General features: G+C 37.2%; 1 protein-coding gene across 1 annotated transcript in view; it reads left to right on the top strand.

Annotated features, from left to right (window-relative positions):
- oxct1a (3-oxoacid CoA transferase 1a) overlaps positions 1 to 18,274 on the top strand; it is a 59,840-nt gene that overhangs the window by 31,614 nt on the left and 9,952 nt on the right. The window contains exon 14 of the mRNA XM_067393720.1: positions 10,438 to 10,527. Within this exon, the coding sequence (XP_067249821.1) occupies positions 10,438 to 10,527 (90 nt within the window). The remainder of the gene's footprint in view (positions 1 to 10,437; positions 10,528 to 18,274) is intronic.

Below are 18,274 nucleotides of genomic sequence, written 5' to 3'. Positions count from 1 at the left end.
TGTGTGTGTGTGTGTATATCCCTCTATGGTACGGTGTTGCCTCCAGGCAACATGGTCTATTTTAGTTTGTTTTTAATAAAAAAAAGAACAAATTGATTGATCAAGCATATCTCAGGACAGAATAACTCAAATACTAATCAATAAAAGTGCAAAAAAGACCAAAACATGACCAACAGGGGTCCATTTTGTGTCCTGTTTCAGCACATATGCACATATCACATGACTCCATATTTTCTCCATTGAAAAGTGTTTTTTCACTTGTTTGTAACCATTTAATCACCCACAAAAATATTAAAAACTAGATAAATTTGGTTGTTTAAGTGTCTAGTTAAAGAAATATATATATATATATAATATATTACACATACAAATTTGTTTTTATATTTTATATCTTTATGTAGACTTTCCATAGGCGTAATGGTTTTTATACTGTGCAAACTGTATTCTATCCCCCTACACTAACCCTAAGCCTAAACCTATCATCACAGAAAACTTTCTGCATCTTTAAATTTTCAAAAAACATCACTTGGTATGATTTATAAGCTCTTTTCCTCATGAGGCCCGACCAAATGGCTCCGCAATGTCAAGATTTTCACTTTTTACTATCTACGTGTTCAGTACTACTCCTTACAGTCATCCAAGTATTGTCTGCATGTCTCTTAACCTGCTAAATCCAAAGTCATTGCTTCCCTCTAGGTTCACAAAAGGGTTTCCAAGGCTTAATGAGAGTCAGCGTTGGCTGTGGTTTTCTGGAACCGTTCTTTTGCTGTCTGTCGCCTGTGGCGCCTGGTCCTGCTGTCAGTTGAGGGGCTGTCGATACACAGCTGCCCTGCATACAGACACCTCTGCAGGGTTATTTATAGTTCTCCAGGGCCCTTGCCCTGTCACTGACTGATGCCTCCCAGCCTCCTGGCCCTCTGCGCGTCTCGCTTATCGAGTTTGGTTGAAGGTTATTTCTCGCAAACTGGCACACATGGACCATGAGCTGCACTCTGCTTTCAGTGTTTTTCCCCCTCCTTGTCTCTCTCTCTCTTTTTTTTTTTTTGGTCGCTTGCTTTTTTCCAAGTCTCCTCTCTTGCACTTTGGTAAGGGCAAAATGTGAAGCATACACTGAAATGCAGAGATTATACTCATGAAAGATGTGATATTTAATGTGTCTGAGATGGCAAAGATATGGATTTGTGAGCTGGTAACATTTGAATTAATGCATTTGTCAGAGGCTTTTATCCAAAGTGACAGGCAATCAGAGTATACACTTTATTACTTTGTGTGTTCCCTGAGAATCAAACCCATGACCTTGGTGTTGCTAGTACCTTGCTTTACCAATTGAGTTACAGTCCCCATATTAAAGGTGCCCTCGAATGGAAAAATTGAATTTATCTTGGCATAGTTAAATAACAAGAGTTCAGTACATGGAAAAGACATACATTGAGTCTCAAACACCATTGTTTCCTCCTTCTTATATAAATCTCATTTGTTTAAAAGACCTCCGAAAAACAGGCGAATCTCAACATAACACCGACTGTTATGTAACTGTCGGGGTGTACGCCCCCAATATTTGCATATGCCAGCCTATGTTCCCAACATTATGAAAGGCATTAGACAAGGGCAGGCGGTATTAACGTCTGGATGTGCACAGCCGAATCATCATTCTAGGTAAGCAAGCAATAACAACAGCGAAAAATGGCAGATGGAGCAATAATAATAATGACGAACACTTTGTAAAGATCCATTTGAGGGTTATATTAGCTGTGTAAACTTTGTTTATGCTGTTTAAGGCAAACGCGAGCTCCGTGGGCAGAGAGCACGAGATTTAAAGGGGCCGCACAGCATAAATCGGCTCATATTTAATGATGCCCCAAAATAGCCAGTTAAAAAAATTAATTTAAAAAAAATCTATGGGGTATTTTGAGCTGAAACTTCACAGACACATTCAGGGGACACCTTAGACTTATATTACATCTTGTAAAAAAACGTTCGATGGCACCTTTAAAGTGTGCCTGGCAGAAAAGGCTGCGGTATATATTTTGCATTCCATTATATGATATACCATCCATCCACATCCATCCACATCCATCCATCCATCCATCCATCCATCCATCCATCCATCCATCCAATTCTCCCATGAATGTATGTTTAGGTCGGTAGCTGTCTGTGGGGACGTCAGGATACATTATCAAACATAAATTGGTTTGCATGCAGCGCTACAGTGTGCAAGCTGTCTTTAGCCTTTAAACTCTTAATGAATCAGACAAGCCTGGCAGACTAATTACAATAATCCCTCCAATTACTGTGGGCTCCCCGGCCACCTCTCAAGACTAAAGGGACAACAGACTGTAATGTAGCCAGAGGGCCTGGAGCTGGAAGACTCATATTATCAAGAGAGGAACGGGAACATTAGACAACCACTCCTCTTCCATCTGCTCATTGACTGATAGCAGCTCTTCCTCTCCTCAGCATCCCAAAAATGATGATAAAGTCATGCTACATCAAATAGTCATAGCATTTTCAACAGGGAGCCAGTACCAGTAACAGCAGAAGAGATGTGGCAGGGTGTGGCAGATTAGAGTATGAGCTATTATTTTGTGAAATTTTAGTGGGAAACTGTTGTTCAGCTTTTATTATTAATTGTCACTTTTCGGACCATTAGTCAACAAATCCTCAGTAAACGCCACAGGTGTTATGATAGCAACAGGTATGAAGGTTAATATTTAATTTAACCGAGCTGACGTGTTGCTAAAACCTAGCTCACTCACAGATCGTTTCAAGTCAGTTCAAGTTATTTTGAAAAATCAAGTTCAAAGTTGGACCAATGCATTATTCAATATCCAAACCACCACCAGAATACCTGTGGCATACAGTCTAAACATGATGGAAAGAAATTGAACAGTCATGCATGCATTCATTTGAACGTTAACTGCAAAATTGACATTGCATCTTTTGCAGAAGACATAGAAGTTCTAAAGATGCAGCGCTCAAGCTAACAGTTCAGCTTTTAAAAAATGTGCCTTGTTTTTTCTCATTCCACTGCCTGCGTCTCATGTTTTTCAATGCAAAAACACATGCAGTGTGAATGGCCGCTTTGACCTATCAAATTTAATTTTTATTTTTGTACTGTTGATTGTGGAGGACACGCTGCCTCTATTGTGTACTCTGAAAAATTGCCCCTCAAGCATTGGTGGTAATAGGAATGTATTTGCATTCATGTTCCAGGACAGCTTAATCCAAAAACTTGCTGTTGTTTGTTTTGTTTTTTTGTTTGTTTGGGGTTTTTTTGGTGAAGCGGTGTTATTTCTTTTTTTATGGACAAGAGGGAAAAAATTCGTCCCTTTTATAGTCACGCTGAGCCTTTAATTATAATGTACAACACTGATGCAAAAAATGGGGGTCGAACATGTTCTGAACTAAATGAAATAGCCCCGCTTGCTTCCATATCCCAACGCCCACACACTCTCTTGTTAAAAAGATGTGATTCATGTATGCAAACCCGAGTTGGGACTCTCTAACTCTTGACCCTCATTCAGAAATGGCTCTCATACAGCCTTTCAGCAAACCCAGACACAAAATTATAGTCCACTTCAAATTACCCATTACCTGACAGAACTTAAGGCCACAGAAGCTTCTTAGTCTCTGCATCTTGTTCTCTTTTATATGTTTTAGGGCTTTCAATTCAATGCATTATTTAGTGCAGTTAATTACATAAAAATGTCATGCTAAAAAAAAATAATGCATTTAATCATGCCCCTTGACCCATATGTAAATTTTGTACTAAGGAATTTTCCTACCATCTAGGTTGAAGTACCACTTAGCTCTGCTAAAAAATTTGTGCGAATTTTTTAATATTATCTAATATTTTTTAATATTTGATTAATGAAATTAAATTCATGTTATATGAATTTACACATTATATATATATATATATATATATATCATTTTCCTTATTCTGTGAAACATAAAAGATGACATTTTGAGATGTCTGGGGTTTTTTTTGTCCATAAAATTGAAGTTAATGGTTACCAAAACTGTTTGGTTACCAACATTGTTAAAAAATACACTGATCAGCCACAACTTTAAAACCCCTGACAGGCAAAGTAACATTGATTATATCTTTACAATGGCACCTGCAATATATATTAGTCAGCAATTTCATGTGATGGAAGCAAGAAAAACAGGTAAGCGTAAAGATCTGAGTGACTGTTGCCGCTTTTCCACTGCATGGTAAGGCTCGGTACGGGTCTGTACGGCTCACTTTTTGGCTCTTTTCCACTGCATGAGACGGCTCGGTATGGAATGGTACGGCTCACTTAAATAGTACCACCTTGGTTGAGGTTCCAAGTGCGCCGAACCGATACTAAATGTGATGTGTAAACACTGCAGATCACAGATTGGTCAGAGAGAATCGTCACTACCAGCATCATTGGATTTGAAACACAAAACACCAAACCCGCAGTATAATTTGCTCACTAAACAACTTGCTTTAAACGACCGTTGCACGCAACTTAAAAAAATAAATGGCTGTATCATGTTTAGTAGACGAGGTGCAGATTCGTTGGTAGACGAGGAGCGGATCCACGGCAGTAGAGGCAGCATAACCAAAGTCCCTTTTAAGACAAGTCATTCACTCAGCGGCCATCTTTGAAACGCCTCTCTGGTATTCAAGTGCAGCTCCTATCTCTTTGAATGGGGAAACATCAAATTCTCTAAAGCTGTTTGCCAAGCTTTCGATTAAGTTTCATATTTGAAATCACCAATGAAATCTGACAACAACTGTCTCATAAATTTTGTTTTTTAAATGCTTGAATCATGACAAAAAACTGTATTTTTCAGGCTTGATCAACCTGATGCACATGCGCAGTCCTAAATGCGCATCACTTGTGATTCATTTCAGAGGTGTGCGTCTGACTGTTTCTATAGGAACCGGAGCTTCTAACGGCCGCTGCAGTGAAGTGTGACTTTACCAATCGTCGATTGGCTCTTATTTAGAATTGCACTTTATCCCATTCGAAACAATAAGAGTGACGCATCCACTTTGAAGCGGTACTAAACTGCAGTGGAAAAGCAAACTAAAAGTAAAGAGAGCCGAGCCGTGCCATGCCGTGCCGCGCCGTACCAAGCCGGGCCGAATCGAGTATTACCACGCAGTGGAAAAGCACCATTTGACAAGGGCCATATAGTGATGACTGGACAGCTGGGTCAGAGCATCTCCAAAATGGTAAGTCTTGTGGGGTGTTCCTGGTATACAGTGGTTAGTATCTACCAAAAATGGGGCAAGGAAGGACAACCAGGGAACTAGTCAGGGTCATGGGTGCCCAAGGCTCATTGATGCACGTGGAGAGCCAAGGCTAGCTGTCTTGTCAGAAGAGCCACTGTAGCTCATATTGCTGAAAAACGTAATGCTGACCATGATAGAAAGATGTCAGAACACACAGTGCATCACACTCTGCTGCGTATGGGGCTGCATAGCCGCAGTCTGGGTACAGAGTACCCATGACCCCTGTTCACTGCCGAAAGCGCCTCCAATAGCAAGAAGTGGACCATGGAGCAATGAAAGAAGGTTGCCTGGTCTGATGAATCAAGTCAGATGAATGGCTGGGTGTGTGTCATGGGGATGTTACTTTGACATTTACCTCTTAGACTACCTAAAGGTTGTTGCAGACCACCTACACCCCTTGATGGCCCCTTAATATCTTTGTGCCAGATACCACAGGACACATTCAGAGGTTTTGTGGAGTCCATGCCTCGAAGCATCAGAGCATTTATTGTAGCACGAAGAGGACCTACACGATATTAGGCAGGTGGATTTAATGTTATGGCTAATAAGTTTATATTATTTAGTGTTTCGCAGAAGAAAATGTCATGCAGGTTTGGAGCAACATGAGGGTAATGCTGATGGAACTTTATTTTTTTTGATGAACTATGCCTTTAACTACTACGAATTTATACTTCAATGTTTCCAGAAACTGACTTCTTGATATATAATTAGGAAGTGACAGCGGGTAATACGCTGCACAAAGGAAGGCCACTTTGCCAAAAGGTTATGTTTCTGGTTAATAGTTAAAAAAAAGAAAGAACATGAGATGTAATACCATAAAGTTCACAGACGTCCTTTAAGATGTGAAGACTTATTCAATTGTCTGCAGTTGTTCAGCTCTGTTAAACTACACAGCCTTTTGTCACACTGTCACTGGCGCTTCAATTGTTGTCTAGGAAACGGCATTAACGCTAGCCGCCGTTGAATTACCACGCATTTAAATGTCCAGCCAGTTTGTGTAGGAGAGAATGAGTTTAGAGGAGCGGATAAGGATGCAAGCCGACAAAAGGAAATTGCCTGAAGTGAAGGGCATAATTTCTCGTCTTCATCAGTAGGCATGAAATGCAAGGATAGTGTGATTTACAGGGGAAATATTTGATAAGTTGTCATGGAAACTCTCAGTCTGCTGTCCACTAAAGTTGTGTGTTTTGTTTTTTGTTTTTTTCATGTGAAAAATCCCCTCAACACATATATATACACACACACCCACGCAGCACTTCCATGTGGCACTTTCCCAACGTGTAAACAGCTCTCCTTCCAGAATGTGCCTCCTTCAAAGCCTGCATACATGAAAAAGAAAAAAGCCCATGCAGGTGTCTGAACTTGGACCTTTCCTTTCCACTTTGCTCCCAGTTATTTATTTGCAGTCTTGTCAAGCTCTCTGTGTAAACAGCCCTTTGCAGTGATGATGAGAGCTTGATGGTTGGTTGATTTGATTGATTGATTTGCTCTTTGTGGTTTTGAGATAGACTCTTGGACCATTTGCAACTGGTTAATGCATTATGATTCATCATCTGACAAATGACAGTTCAAGTTTCATATTCATATACGTCATTTGATGTCATTTGTGAACAGTTTTCAAGAATGGAAACTCAATGAAAGCTTATATCTATAGCTTATAATTATTACTGCTTAAAACAAATTTGGAAATAACATTAGTCTTTAAATACTTCAATAAAAAGTCAAAGCCAGGGCAAGATTTCTTTTTTTTTTAAGTTTAATTTTTTCATTTAATATTTATATTTAATTTTATTTCAATTAACAAACAAAATACTTAATAGCTTTAGTTAACACTGCTTGCAGTCTGATTATAAGTGGTCACAGGAGATGCATTTAAAGGGTTAGGTCACCCAAAAATGAAAATAATGTCATTAATTACTCACCCTCATGTCGTTCCACACCCGTAAGACCTTCGTTCATCTTTGGAACACAAATTAAGATATTTTTGTTGAAATCTGATGGCTCAGTGAGGCCTCTATTGCCAGCAATATCACTGAACCTCTCAAGATCCAGAAAGCTACTAAAGACATATTTAAAACAGTTCATGTGAGTACAGTGGTTCAACCTTAATGTTATGAAGGGTCCAGAATACCTTTTGTGTGCCAAAAAAGAAACTTTTCAACAATATCTAGTGATGGCCGATTTCCCAACACTGCTTCAAAGCTTTACAAATCTTTTATTTGGAATCAGTGGTTCGGAGCACTAAAGTCACATGATATCAGTAAACAAGCCTTCTTTACGTCATAAGTGTTTCGAAATTTCTATATTTAATGTGACTTTGGCAGTTTGATACCCGATCCGAATCACTGATTTGAAACAAAAGGTTCTTGATTGTTCTACAGATTATCTTATCAGATTTTTCTGTGGTGTGAGGTGTGTTAAGAGTGATTGAGTCTGCTCGGAAGAATGTCTGGGCAGCACCAATCCCAAAATGTAAATATTCAGCATGTCTGTTGTATAGGGGGAGCTCAGAGGACAAACGCACACGCACTTTGTAGATTGTCAAATTGAACAAAACTATACCCAATAAGAAAGCGAGCTGACAGAAGCATAACACGACTTCATCCTAACCTTTTACCTTTTAAAAATGAATTTTCTGTAAAAAGCAGTCCAGATGCTATTATTGTCATTTCTTCTTGCCCATCTTCCACCATGTTTGTTTACTCTAAACTCACATGATGATGAGAGATTTTGTGAGATTTCCTATGTTCACAGTCAGGAGAATCTGGTTGTTTGTGAATGGAATCTGGGTAACACTTCAGTTTGGGGAACAATTATCGCTTTTAACTAGTTGATTATTAGCCTGCTTATTTGTCTGTTAATTAGTACTTATAAAGCACATATTAAAGGATTAGTTCACTTTCAAATGAAAATTTACTCACCCCCACGTCATCCAAGATGTTCATGTCTTTCTTTCTTCAGTCGAAAAGAAATTAAGGTTTTTGATGAAAACATTCCAGGATTTTTCTTCATATAGTGGACTTCATTTGCCTCCAAACGGAGGCCTCAGGTCAAATTTTGAACTAAATTGTCATATACAATATGCTAGTGCAAGTATATAACAATTAGTTCAAACTTTGACCTGTGGAGGGCAGTAATACACTTAGCGCCAGAATTCTAATAGAAAAGAAGAAGAGTGCCAGTTCAAGATGAGCATTTATGGTTAAAATGTATAAAATTGTAATTTTTTTTTTAGAATATGAACTATGGTTTCTCTAGATAAGACCCTTATTCCTCGTCTGGGATCGTGTACGCTTTGAAGCTACAATGAAACTGTAATTGTGACCTTCAACCGTTTGGAGGCCATTGAAGTCCATATAGTCAAAAACCTTAATTTCTTTTCGACTGAACAGAGAAGGACATGGACATCTTGGATGACAAGGGGATGAGTAAATTATCAGGAAATTTTAATTTGAAAGTGAACTTATCCTTTAATGCCTTATTCTGCATGACCATATTCTACATCCCTTAATCCTACCCAATACCTGAATTTAACCACTACAACAACGACCTTACTATTAATAAGCATTCATTGTTAATAGTTAATATGTGTTACTGTACTAAAAGTGTTACCGGAATCTGTTAGTGTGTGGTGTGCTCTCTTGGTCACATCACAGCACTCCGCTCACTATAGGAACAAAACTGTTAAATCTATTATTATTATTATCGTCATGTTTGTGGTCTCTCACATTTTTAAAATCTTTTAGTGTGGGCCGGCCTTAACATGCGCATGAGTTTTAGCTGATGACGACATCATTAGTTCAACAAAACACATGTAAGGGATGATAGTGGTGAAAAACAAGTGAGAGTGACAGTGCATTGTATTCGTTCAGAATGAAAATGCAATCTGCGCTATAAATGAATGGCTTCCAGTCAGCTTTCTCCTCAAAAGAGTCCGATGGTAAGCAGCAGAAAGCTGCTTTCATGCGAAGTACATACAGTAGACACATGTGTCATTCACAATATATTGACCCAAGTACTGTTTTCTATCATGCACTGTGCACGTTTGTGATGATGTAACGTGAACACAATTGCAACAGGGTTCGATAGAATGTAAGTGTGAAACCAGACCAGTGCTGCGGATGGTGCCTGGAACAAACACACTTGGATTTGGACTGTGGCAAACATGCCCAGTGTGAAAACCCCCTAAGATTTGTCCAGCACATTAACAGGAATGACTTTTCATAAATCTGTATTGAGTTCTATTAAGGACATTATTGTAATTTTGCTACATATTAGGAAACTGTGATATCTTGCCATTGTCATGAAAAATAATTCTTTAATATTGTCCATAACATTTATTTTTATGAGGAATTCCTCCGTGTCCGAGAGCGCACAAAATGCAAAAAACCCATCAAGACTTCAGTTGTTACATTCATATTCACCTCACTTTATTGAGATTCTACTCAAGCATTTCAAGTATGTCTGTCTCTGTTGGACACTGAAGGAGATCATGCTGGTTGAGCTTGAGCCGAATACTTTGAGAAACGCCATTTTGTTAAATGAATTCCCACAGCCTGTAAAATAGAGTTTGGAAATTGCTGTAAAACTGACACTACAGGGGATCAGGAAGCACGAACGGTCAAGGCACTGGAAAAGATTCCTTTTTCTTAGAGAAACTAAATATTGAATATTTTGGTATTGACTTAAAGTGTTGCCTCAGAGACGGCAGGAAATGTTGTGTTGATGCATTCAAAACTGAAACAAAATCTATATGGCCCAAACAAGTATCATTATCAGACGTTGTGTTAACACATATACTCCTCATGGATTTCTTTTCCATTTTTGTGTTTGTGCAAGTGTCTGCATTCATGCATGTTTGCGAAAAACAATAAAATAAGCATCACTGAAAAAGCCCTTTTGTTAAGTGACTCCAGCCACAGGTAATCAGGTTTATGGTTTCCTAGCAACAATGCCCTTTCAGATCCCCTCCAGAACAAACCTGACCGAGCTTTCGTGTCCACTTTGAATTGAACATAGACCACTGTTTCATTTTAATTGCTTGATTGTCTCATTTGTTTTGTCTAACCTGACATATTGTGTGTTTGTAATGTAAAAATGTATTTTGAACTACGTGTGTGTGTTGCTCATTTCTTGCAACATCTTTTTTTGTATGTTCCCTCCAGGGTAAGATGGTGAAAGGCATGGGAGGGGCTATGGATCTAGTGGCCAGTGCTGGAACTAAAGTGGTCGTTACAATGGAGCACTCTGCTAAGGTAGGTGTAATCATATAAGACTGCGTTATACTGGCTTTCTATATTGCATATGAATTTGTTAGAAGTTTGTAAATAAACAAGAATTTGATATAGAATAACTTGTATTTCAGACAATGTGGATGCCTATTGTGTTTCATTGTGCTCTGCTAATGAAATTAGTTCCAAAAGAAGCCAAATAATCATGCTTTGCATGTCACAGAGCAACTGAAAGCCATTCTGGAATGTCTCTAATGAAGACGAGCAGAACGACAAACAATAAAGTGTTCCGGTGCTGTTATAAGCAGGGGTTCAATTTGCCTGGAATGATCCAGAGTGACATTCGGGACCTTGGAATGGAATTTATTTTCTTTCTTATTCAATTTTGATGCAGTACATACATTCCATCTCCATTTAGTGACTTAGAGTACTTCTTCAAAAAAATAAATAAATAAATAATAATAATAATTCCAAAAATTCATTACATATTTATGCTTTCCTCTTAGCAGTAGCAAATAAAAAAAATATATATATAACAGCGCACTTTTAGCTGCATTATATATATATATATATATATATATATATATATATATATATATATATATATATATATATATATATATATATATATATATATATATATATAAAATGCAGCTAAAAGTGCGCTGTTTCCAATATATGTACTTCCCTTCAAATGTTTTTTTTTTTGCTGTTATTTTGAAAGAAATTGATACTTTTATTTAGCAAAGATGCATTTAATTGATCAGAAGTGATAGTAAAGACTTTCAGATTGTTAAAATAGTTATATTTCAAATAAATGCTGTTCTTTTGAACTTTCATCAAAGTATCATTAAAAAAAGTGTATCACAGTTTCCAAAAAAATTGATAATAATAAGACATGTTTCTTAAGCAAATCAGCATATTAGAATGATTTCTGAACGATCATGTGATAATGAAGACTGGAGTAATTATGCTAAAAATTCAGCTTTGCAATCACAGAAATAAAATATAGCTGCAAGCTTCGTTGACGGGCCCAAGCCTGGTGGCTTCAGGGAAACTTTGCATGGCGGGCAATAGGCATTTAAAACAGGGAAAACATAAAATAACTATTTCAAAGTCATTTGAATTCACCACATTTACTGCAGAAGTTGGTGTCACTTTGACCAACAACTGCAACAGCCACATCTATGAGATCATTTAAATTTAGATTATTTTATGTCATATGATGTAATAGGTCAAATGAGTGCAGAATGCTGTCCGAATGCTGATGTTGTTATCCTAACACTTCTCGGCATGTGTTTTTTGACGTACCTAAGCTACCATTTGTGCTCCAATCTTATACACCAAAAACATGCTTTCATTTTATTTCAATATGGGTGGTATCTGATGAAAAAAAATTATTATAAAATTAATAAATGGAGCCAAATTACCGAAACTGCAATGATGATTTTTAATATCGGTGTCAGGTAAGAGTAAGAGTAAAATACATGTCTAGATTTTTCTGTTCACTTATGGAAGTTTTTATAAACAGCCACTTTTATAAAATCATGTGAAATTCACTCTTTTTTCATAAATTTGAATTTTATTAATAAATAATTCATTTAAAGGCATAAATGCAGCACATGACCTTGTGTATCATCTATGTCTAGAAAACACACACTCCCTTCTCTATAAAAACACACAGATGTTACCCATGTTTGAATCAGTACATGAAATCACAGATGTTGGGTGATAAGAATTGTAACTCAGTTGTCATTTAGAAAACTAGTCCTGTCCAAATAGTGATATAGTTAAATTTCAAATGAGTGTGAAGTTATCATTTGCAGTTCAAATTTTTTATAAGTACATCAGTATCTTGTGTTTTTTATATTTTAATTAACCTAACTATCAAACTAATTATATAATATTTATGTTGTTAGTGGCCAACAAATACACTGGCTTGATTAGCTGCTTCAGGTGTGTTTGATTAGGGTTGGCACTTAACTCTGAAGGACAGTGAGTCTGCAATGAAAGGGTTAAAGAACTGATCAAGGTTATAAATCTAACACACACACACACACACACACACATACATTGAAACTGAGGGAGAGAGATAGATAGACTGAGATTGAGAAGATATAACATTTTAAACAAAAAATAATCAAATTGTGACAGAAAGTAGTCTTCCTGCTGCTAGTTGGTGGCACTATAACTTTGACTCCCAATAGTTACATCCATGTGATCAGACACCTACAACTAACACACAGCTGAAGTTTGATCAAAATCAATGTATGCAGAGGTTATAACACATTTTCTGTTTCCCGTATCTCACCATAAATTTGTTGCCTCGCCATGGCCAAACCGTTAGAGATATCAAAAATCCGCTTGCAATTTAGCATCCTCAACGTCTTGACTTCAAGCTGACAGAATTTGGTGGTGATCGGGTTAATTGCCTAGGAGGAGTATATCAAATTCCAGAGCATGCGTTTATCAAACAACCCATAATAGCTGACTACCTGTTGAGCTGGCTTAGTTTCATATGAATACATGCAAGTGTGTTGGATATACGGACCAAGTTTTTGGACTCCTTTCAAGGGGGCGCTGTCGAGCCCCGCTGCCATGCCCGAGTCCCAGGTCCAGATGGTTGAAAAAAAATAATTCTCATTAGAAAAACAATAGGGCCCTGCACCTTAGGGCTTGGGCCCTAATAATAATCCTTAGGGGAACAATAGGGACTTCGCCCTTTGGGCTTTGGCCCTAATTACATTTTGAAATTTATTATTACAATTAAAAATAACTTTTCTATTTTTATATTTTACAAAATGTTTTTACTGTATTTTGATCAAATAAATGCAGCTTTCAGTCAAGTTTAGAACCTAGGATCCTTTGTATTGAAGCAATAATCATACCACTGGACCGACATATAGGTATTAGTCATATTTGTATATTTATCCATGTCATACCTTTCCTAGGTCACCAGAATCTTAATCTAATTTAAACTCTAGTTTCAGCACTTTTGGAACACTGCTTAGAAAAGTAATATAACTGATGTCTCTTTCCCTTGAGAGGATGGTGAATCAGATCTCGAAGATTGGAATAAGCGTTGAACATTGTGTTTTACAAAGATACAATGTGATATTTGTTGTAATTCTTCTAAGTAGTTTTATTTTAAATGTAGAAGCAAGTGATGATTGCATCAATCAGTTTTAATGAACAGATTCTTATTGAGTCACATTGCATGGCACATATTCCCTGTGAGAAGGGCATCATTATTTCCCGTGAGTGACAGAATCTCTTTTCCCTAAGCAGACAGTTGGAGAGGCGTCAGTATTCTGAGAAGCTTTCAGCTGTGCAGACAGTGGTACGCATACACACAGTGTCCGTGGTGTATGCTACGCGTGTTTGCAACCTTAAAGGATAGTTACCCAAAAATGAACATTGTATCATTATTTACTCACCCTCATGCATTTTTTTTTTCTAATCCTTATGCTTTTTTTTATATGTTGATTTTGCTTGTAAATGGAGCATTTTTGCCATACAGTTCATAGTTACCAGGGGCTCTAAACAGCAAAGAAAACACACACACACAGGTTTGTTTTGCTATCTGTGAGGACATTCCATTGGCATAATGGTTTTTATACTGTACAAACTGTACATTCTGTCCCCCTACATTACCCCTACCCCTAAATCTACCTATCACAGAAAACATTCTGCATTTTTAAATATGAGGACTCATGAAATGTCATCTTATTTCATGTTTACGTCGTAATACCAGTGTCATACCCATGTCATTATACAAATTTGTGTCCTCATAAATCACAAAAACGCACACACACAAACACAAACACACACACACACACACACACACACACACACACACACACACACACACACACACACACACACACACACACACACACACACACACACACACACACACACACACACACACACACACAGACCAAAAAGCTAGGGATGCACAACACATTGGTACCTTATTGGATTTTGCCTGATATTAGAAACTTACAATATTTGATATTTGCATTTTCATTTCCTCTGTTTTTACATTTAGACGATAATCTAGACTCAAAGTTGATCTTTAAACAATAATTTAATAAATACAATCTTTAGCAAATCTCAAAATTAATATCCTTTTTTCATACTGCATGTTATACAATGTTGTGATGCCTAAATTCACCTTTAGCATTTAAAATGATTGATTTTATTTTTTTTTTTTTTATGTTTTAATATAGTGCAAATTAATAGCCCTTCTTGTTGGCAGAGGCTATTTACATTAACTCCACCCACTGTTGTTTGATTGAACCAGACAAAATTAGAAAATAAATCCTAACTAGAGCAGTGGTATGGAGAGTAAGGTGGGTTCGGCTAGCTTTTGGTCGAACCAAGTTCGAATCCTTTTTTTCCCAAACTCATTCTTTTCCCTTTTCCGATCGCATATCAGCTTGGAAAGGCATTAATTTTAAATAAAAACAAAAATAATATATTAGAAAAGTGGGAATAAAGTGTTTAAGGGATATTTAAAAGTAAGAATGAAGTGTTTAATGTTTAATTATAAGGCTAGGGCTTTAGGGACAAGTTAAGTTTCAATAAGGCAGCATTCATTTATGATTTTAATAAATATTATCATTGTAGGGAAGTGGGTTTTGGCGGCCCAACTCACAAAAGATGTGCAATATATCAAATATTACGATATAAACAATATATAAAACTGTACACAAGTTTATAAAATATATAAAACTGTACAAAAATAATTAACTCTTCCACTGGGAAAAAAATATTAAATAAACAAAATAAAAAGAAAAATTGTTTGCGGCACCACAATTGCACGCTCACGCATCGGCTACCGAGAGATACTTAGAGTGAAACTTACAACACTCTTCTATACTGTTGGCTCCTCCCCTATTGTAGTCAACTATTTACAAAAACCAGGGGGAATATGAAAATGTATGGTGCTCAAGTAATACATCAACTCACACCCATAATTTACATTAAACATAAATAAACCATGCATACCAACATCATGTTACATTCTTTTATACATAAATTAACATAAACCCAACATTTCCCACAACACACAGTACCATCCATTCCGGGTGGCGCGATTATTGTGGAGACGTGACCGAGCGCTATAAATAGCCTGCAATACCAAGGGTCAGTCCAATCCCGCGTTTTTAAAAAGCCAGGAGCGTAACGAGGCACTGAGCATCTATTCAGCGTTGAAGCACTGAGCACTCTGCATTTTTTACAGATCGCCTCGAGTTAAAGAAATGTGTCACTGTCACTTTGCACTCAGCCATCCAATCACAATGGAGGAGTGGCGGGACAAATACAACACTGACCAACTGCCACATTCTGCTTGTACAATGGCAACAGATGATAACAAGAAGCATAATAATGGAACCAAATAATTTAAAACAAGAGCCAGAGCAAATACTTTACATTGTATCAACATTTTTATATAGAAACAGTACAGAATATATCAGTGAAATGAGATACTAGTATCACTTCCGAGGATATTCCGTATCATAGCAAGCAAAGCGTCTCAACTGATAAAAACAAACAAAAAAAACGCTGCGCTGCCAAAGCGCTCACAGCAAGGCATTTTCTTTGTCTTTGGTGGACACACGACCTAAATGTATTGGCCACAGTTTTAATATTTGTGCATCACTACAAGAAAGCATCATGAAAGTATCATAAAATTGGCTTACACTATACTTACACCAGACGCGAGTGGCGCAATGTGACGCGACAAAACAAATAAACCATTACAATCAGTGATTGTCTATGCTGGATGCAACAAATTCCTGACAGTAAACTGACGTACTTCAAGCTCTCATCCTACTTTTGACACAAAGAACAAATGGAATTGCATTGGTCGCTTTGTTGCGTCTGCAGACAGTATAGCTACAATACATACAATAGCTTTGTATGACTCCAGAAGATTTGGAATATACTGCATGAGTCACATGGACTGTATTTCTGCTGCTTTTATGGTGTATTTTTGTAGCTTGACAGCCACTATGAACTGTGATTGAATGGAAAGAGCTATGTAAAGATTCTTCAAAAACCTTTGACTGCATACGGTTTGTAACGACGTGAGGGTGCCGTTCCTTGAAACTGTTAACTCTTTTGGTACAGCTTTAGTAGTGTATGCAGTGCATTTTGTCATTCCAACTCACTACATGCTGTAAAACAGATGCCTCAAATGCAGTCTTCATGCTGTGTGTTATAATAAAACTAGTGGCAGGCACTGAAAAATATTCAGACATAGATTTTGATGCTTTGCTGTGTCCATCATCAAAGCATCCTATTGAACATAAATAACACCGTTGCTCATTAATCTGTCAGAGTTCAGTGTTCCCATCTGTGAAATGTGCTTAAATTTGTTCCAGGGTCGTGAATAGTCTCGATTATGGCAGTGATGACATAATTCCCTTCACACCACTCAGATCACATTGGTCCAGGCAGAGATGTCGTGAAAGACAAGAGAGATGGGCATAGAAAGATATTCACATGCTGCCTTTGCTTTGTTCATGCTGGCAGTAGCTGCCCTGGGGGAAGGCTAACAGGGCCAGCTGCCTGCCCCTGGTGGGATGAGCTCTCTGGACATGAGTAGAATTAACCACCATCAGCTATCTAATTATTATCCCCTGATCCAACAGAACATGGAGTCAGCAGGGCCACTGTATCCATTACAGTTGATGATGAACACAGCTAGCTTAGAGTGTTTCTTTACCCATGGGCTAAGTGGATGACAAATGTAATTTCAGAATTGAATTGAGAATTCCTTTTTTTACTTTTAATTCCTGGATCTAAGTTCTAAATTGACCATGCAGAATTAAAGGGGGGAGGGGGGAGTTCCTAAAATTATCTAATAGAATGAGTATTCACTTGATGCGTATATTTCATATTCATTTATACATTGAGAAATATGTTTAATAATAAAAAAAAAATCTACATACAGTATAAGGATTAATATACACATTTAGTCACAAAGATGCAATTGCTTTGCTTTTTTGTTGCAAAACTTGTTAGACTTATGCAGTTTCTCTGTTTTGTGACATCTTATGGATCTTTACAATTCCATTTAATAAACTGTAAAGCGGGGAATTCTTAAATCTTGAATTTTAGCTGACCCTGGTGGTCAACAGTCCTCATTATTATGTATTAATATTAGGGCTGTTAACGTTAATGTTAAAGGTGCCCACAAACGTTTTTTTACAAGATGTAATGTAAGTCTAAGGTGTCTCCTGAATGTGTCTGTGAAGTTTCAGCTCAAAATACCCCATATATTTTTTTTAATTAATTTTTTTAACTGCCTATTTTGGGGCACCATTAACTATGCACTGATTTCACTCGACGCGGCCCCTTTAAGACGCGAGCTTCCTGCCACACGAGCTGTCAACTATATTACAGCGCATTTACAAAGTTCACACAGCTAATATAACCCTCAAATGGATCTTTACAAGATGTTCGTCATGCATGCTATATGCATGCTTCGAATTATGTGAGTAAAGTATTTATTTTGATGTTAAAAGTTTAATTCTGAGTGAATCTGAGGCTGGGCTCCTTGGCTAACGGCTAATCCTACACTGTTGGAGAGATTTATAAAGAATGAAGTTGTGTTTATACATTATACAGACTGCAAGTGTTTAAAAAATGAAAATAACGACAGTCTTGTCTCCGTGAATACAGTAAGAAACGATGGTAACTTTAACCGCATTTAACAGTACATTATCAACATGCTAACGAAACATTTAGAAAGACAATT

The sequence above is a fragment of the Chanodichthys erythropterus genome, chromosome 9 (assembly GCF_024489055.1).
Source record: "Chanodichthys erythropterus isolate Z2021 chromosome 9, ASM2448905v1, whole genome shotgun sequence".
Lineage (NCBI taxonomy): Eukaryota > Metazoa > Chordata > Actinopteri > Cypriniformes > Xenocyprididae > Chanodichthys > Chanodichthys erythropterus.
Note: the sequence above shows the minus strand (reverse complement) of the source record. Positions and strands in the feature narration are given on the sequence as shown.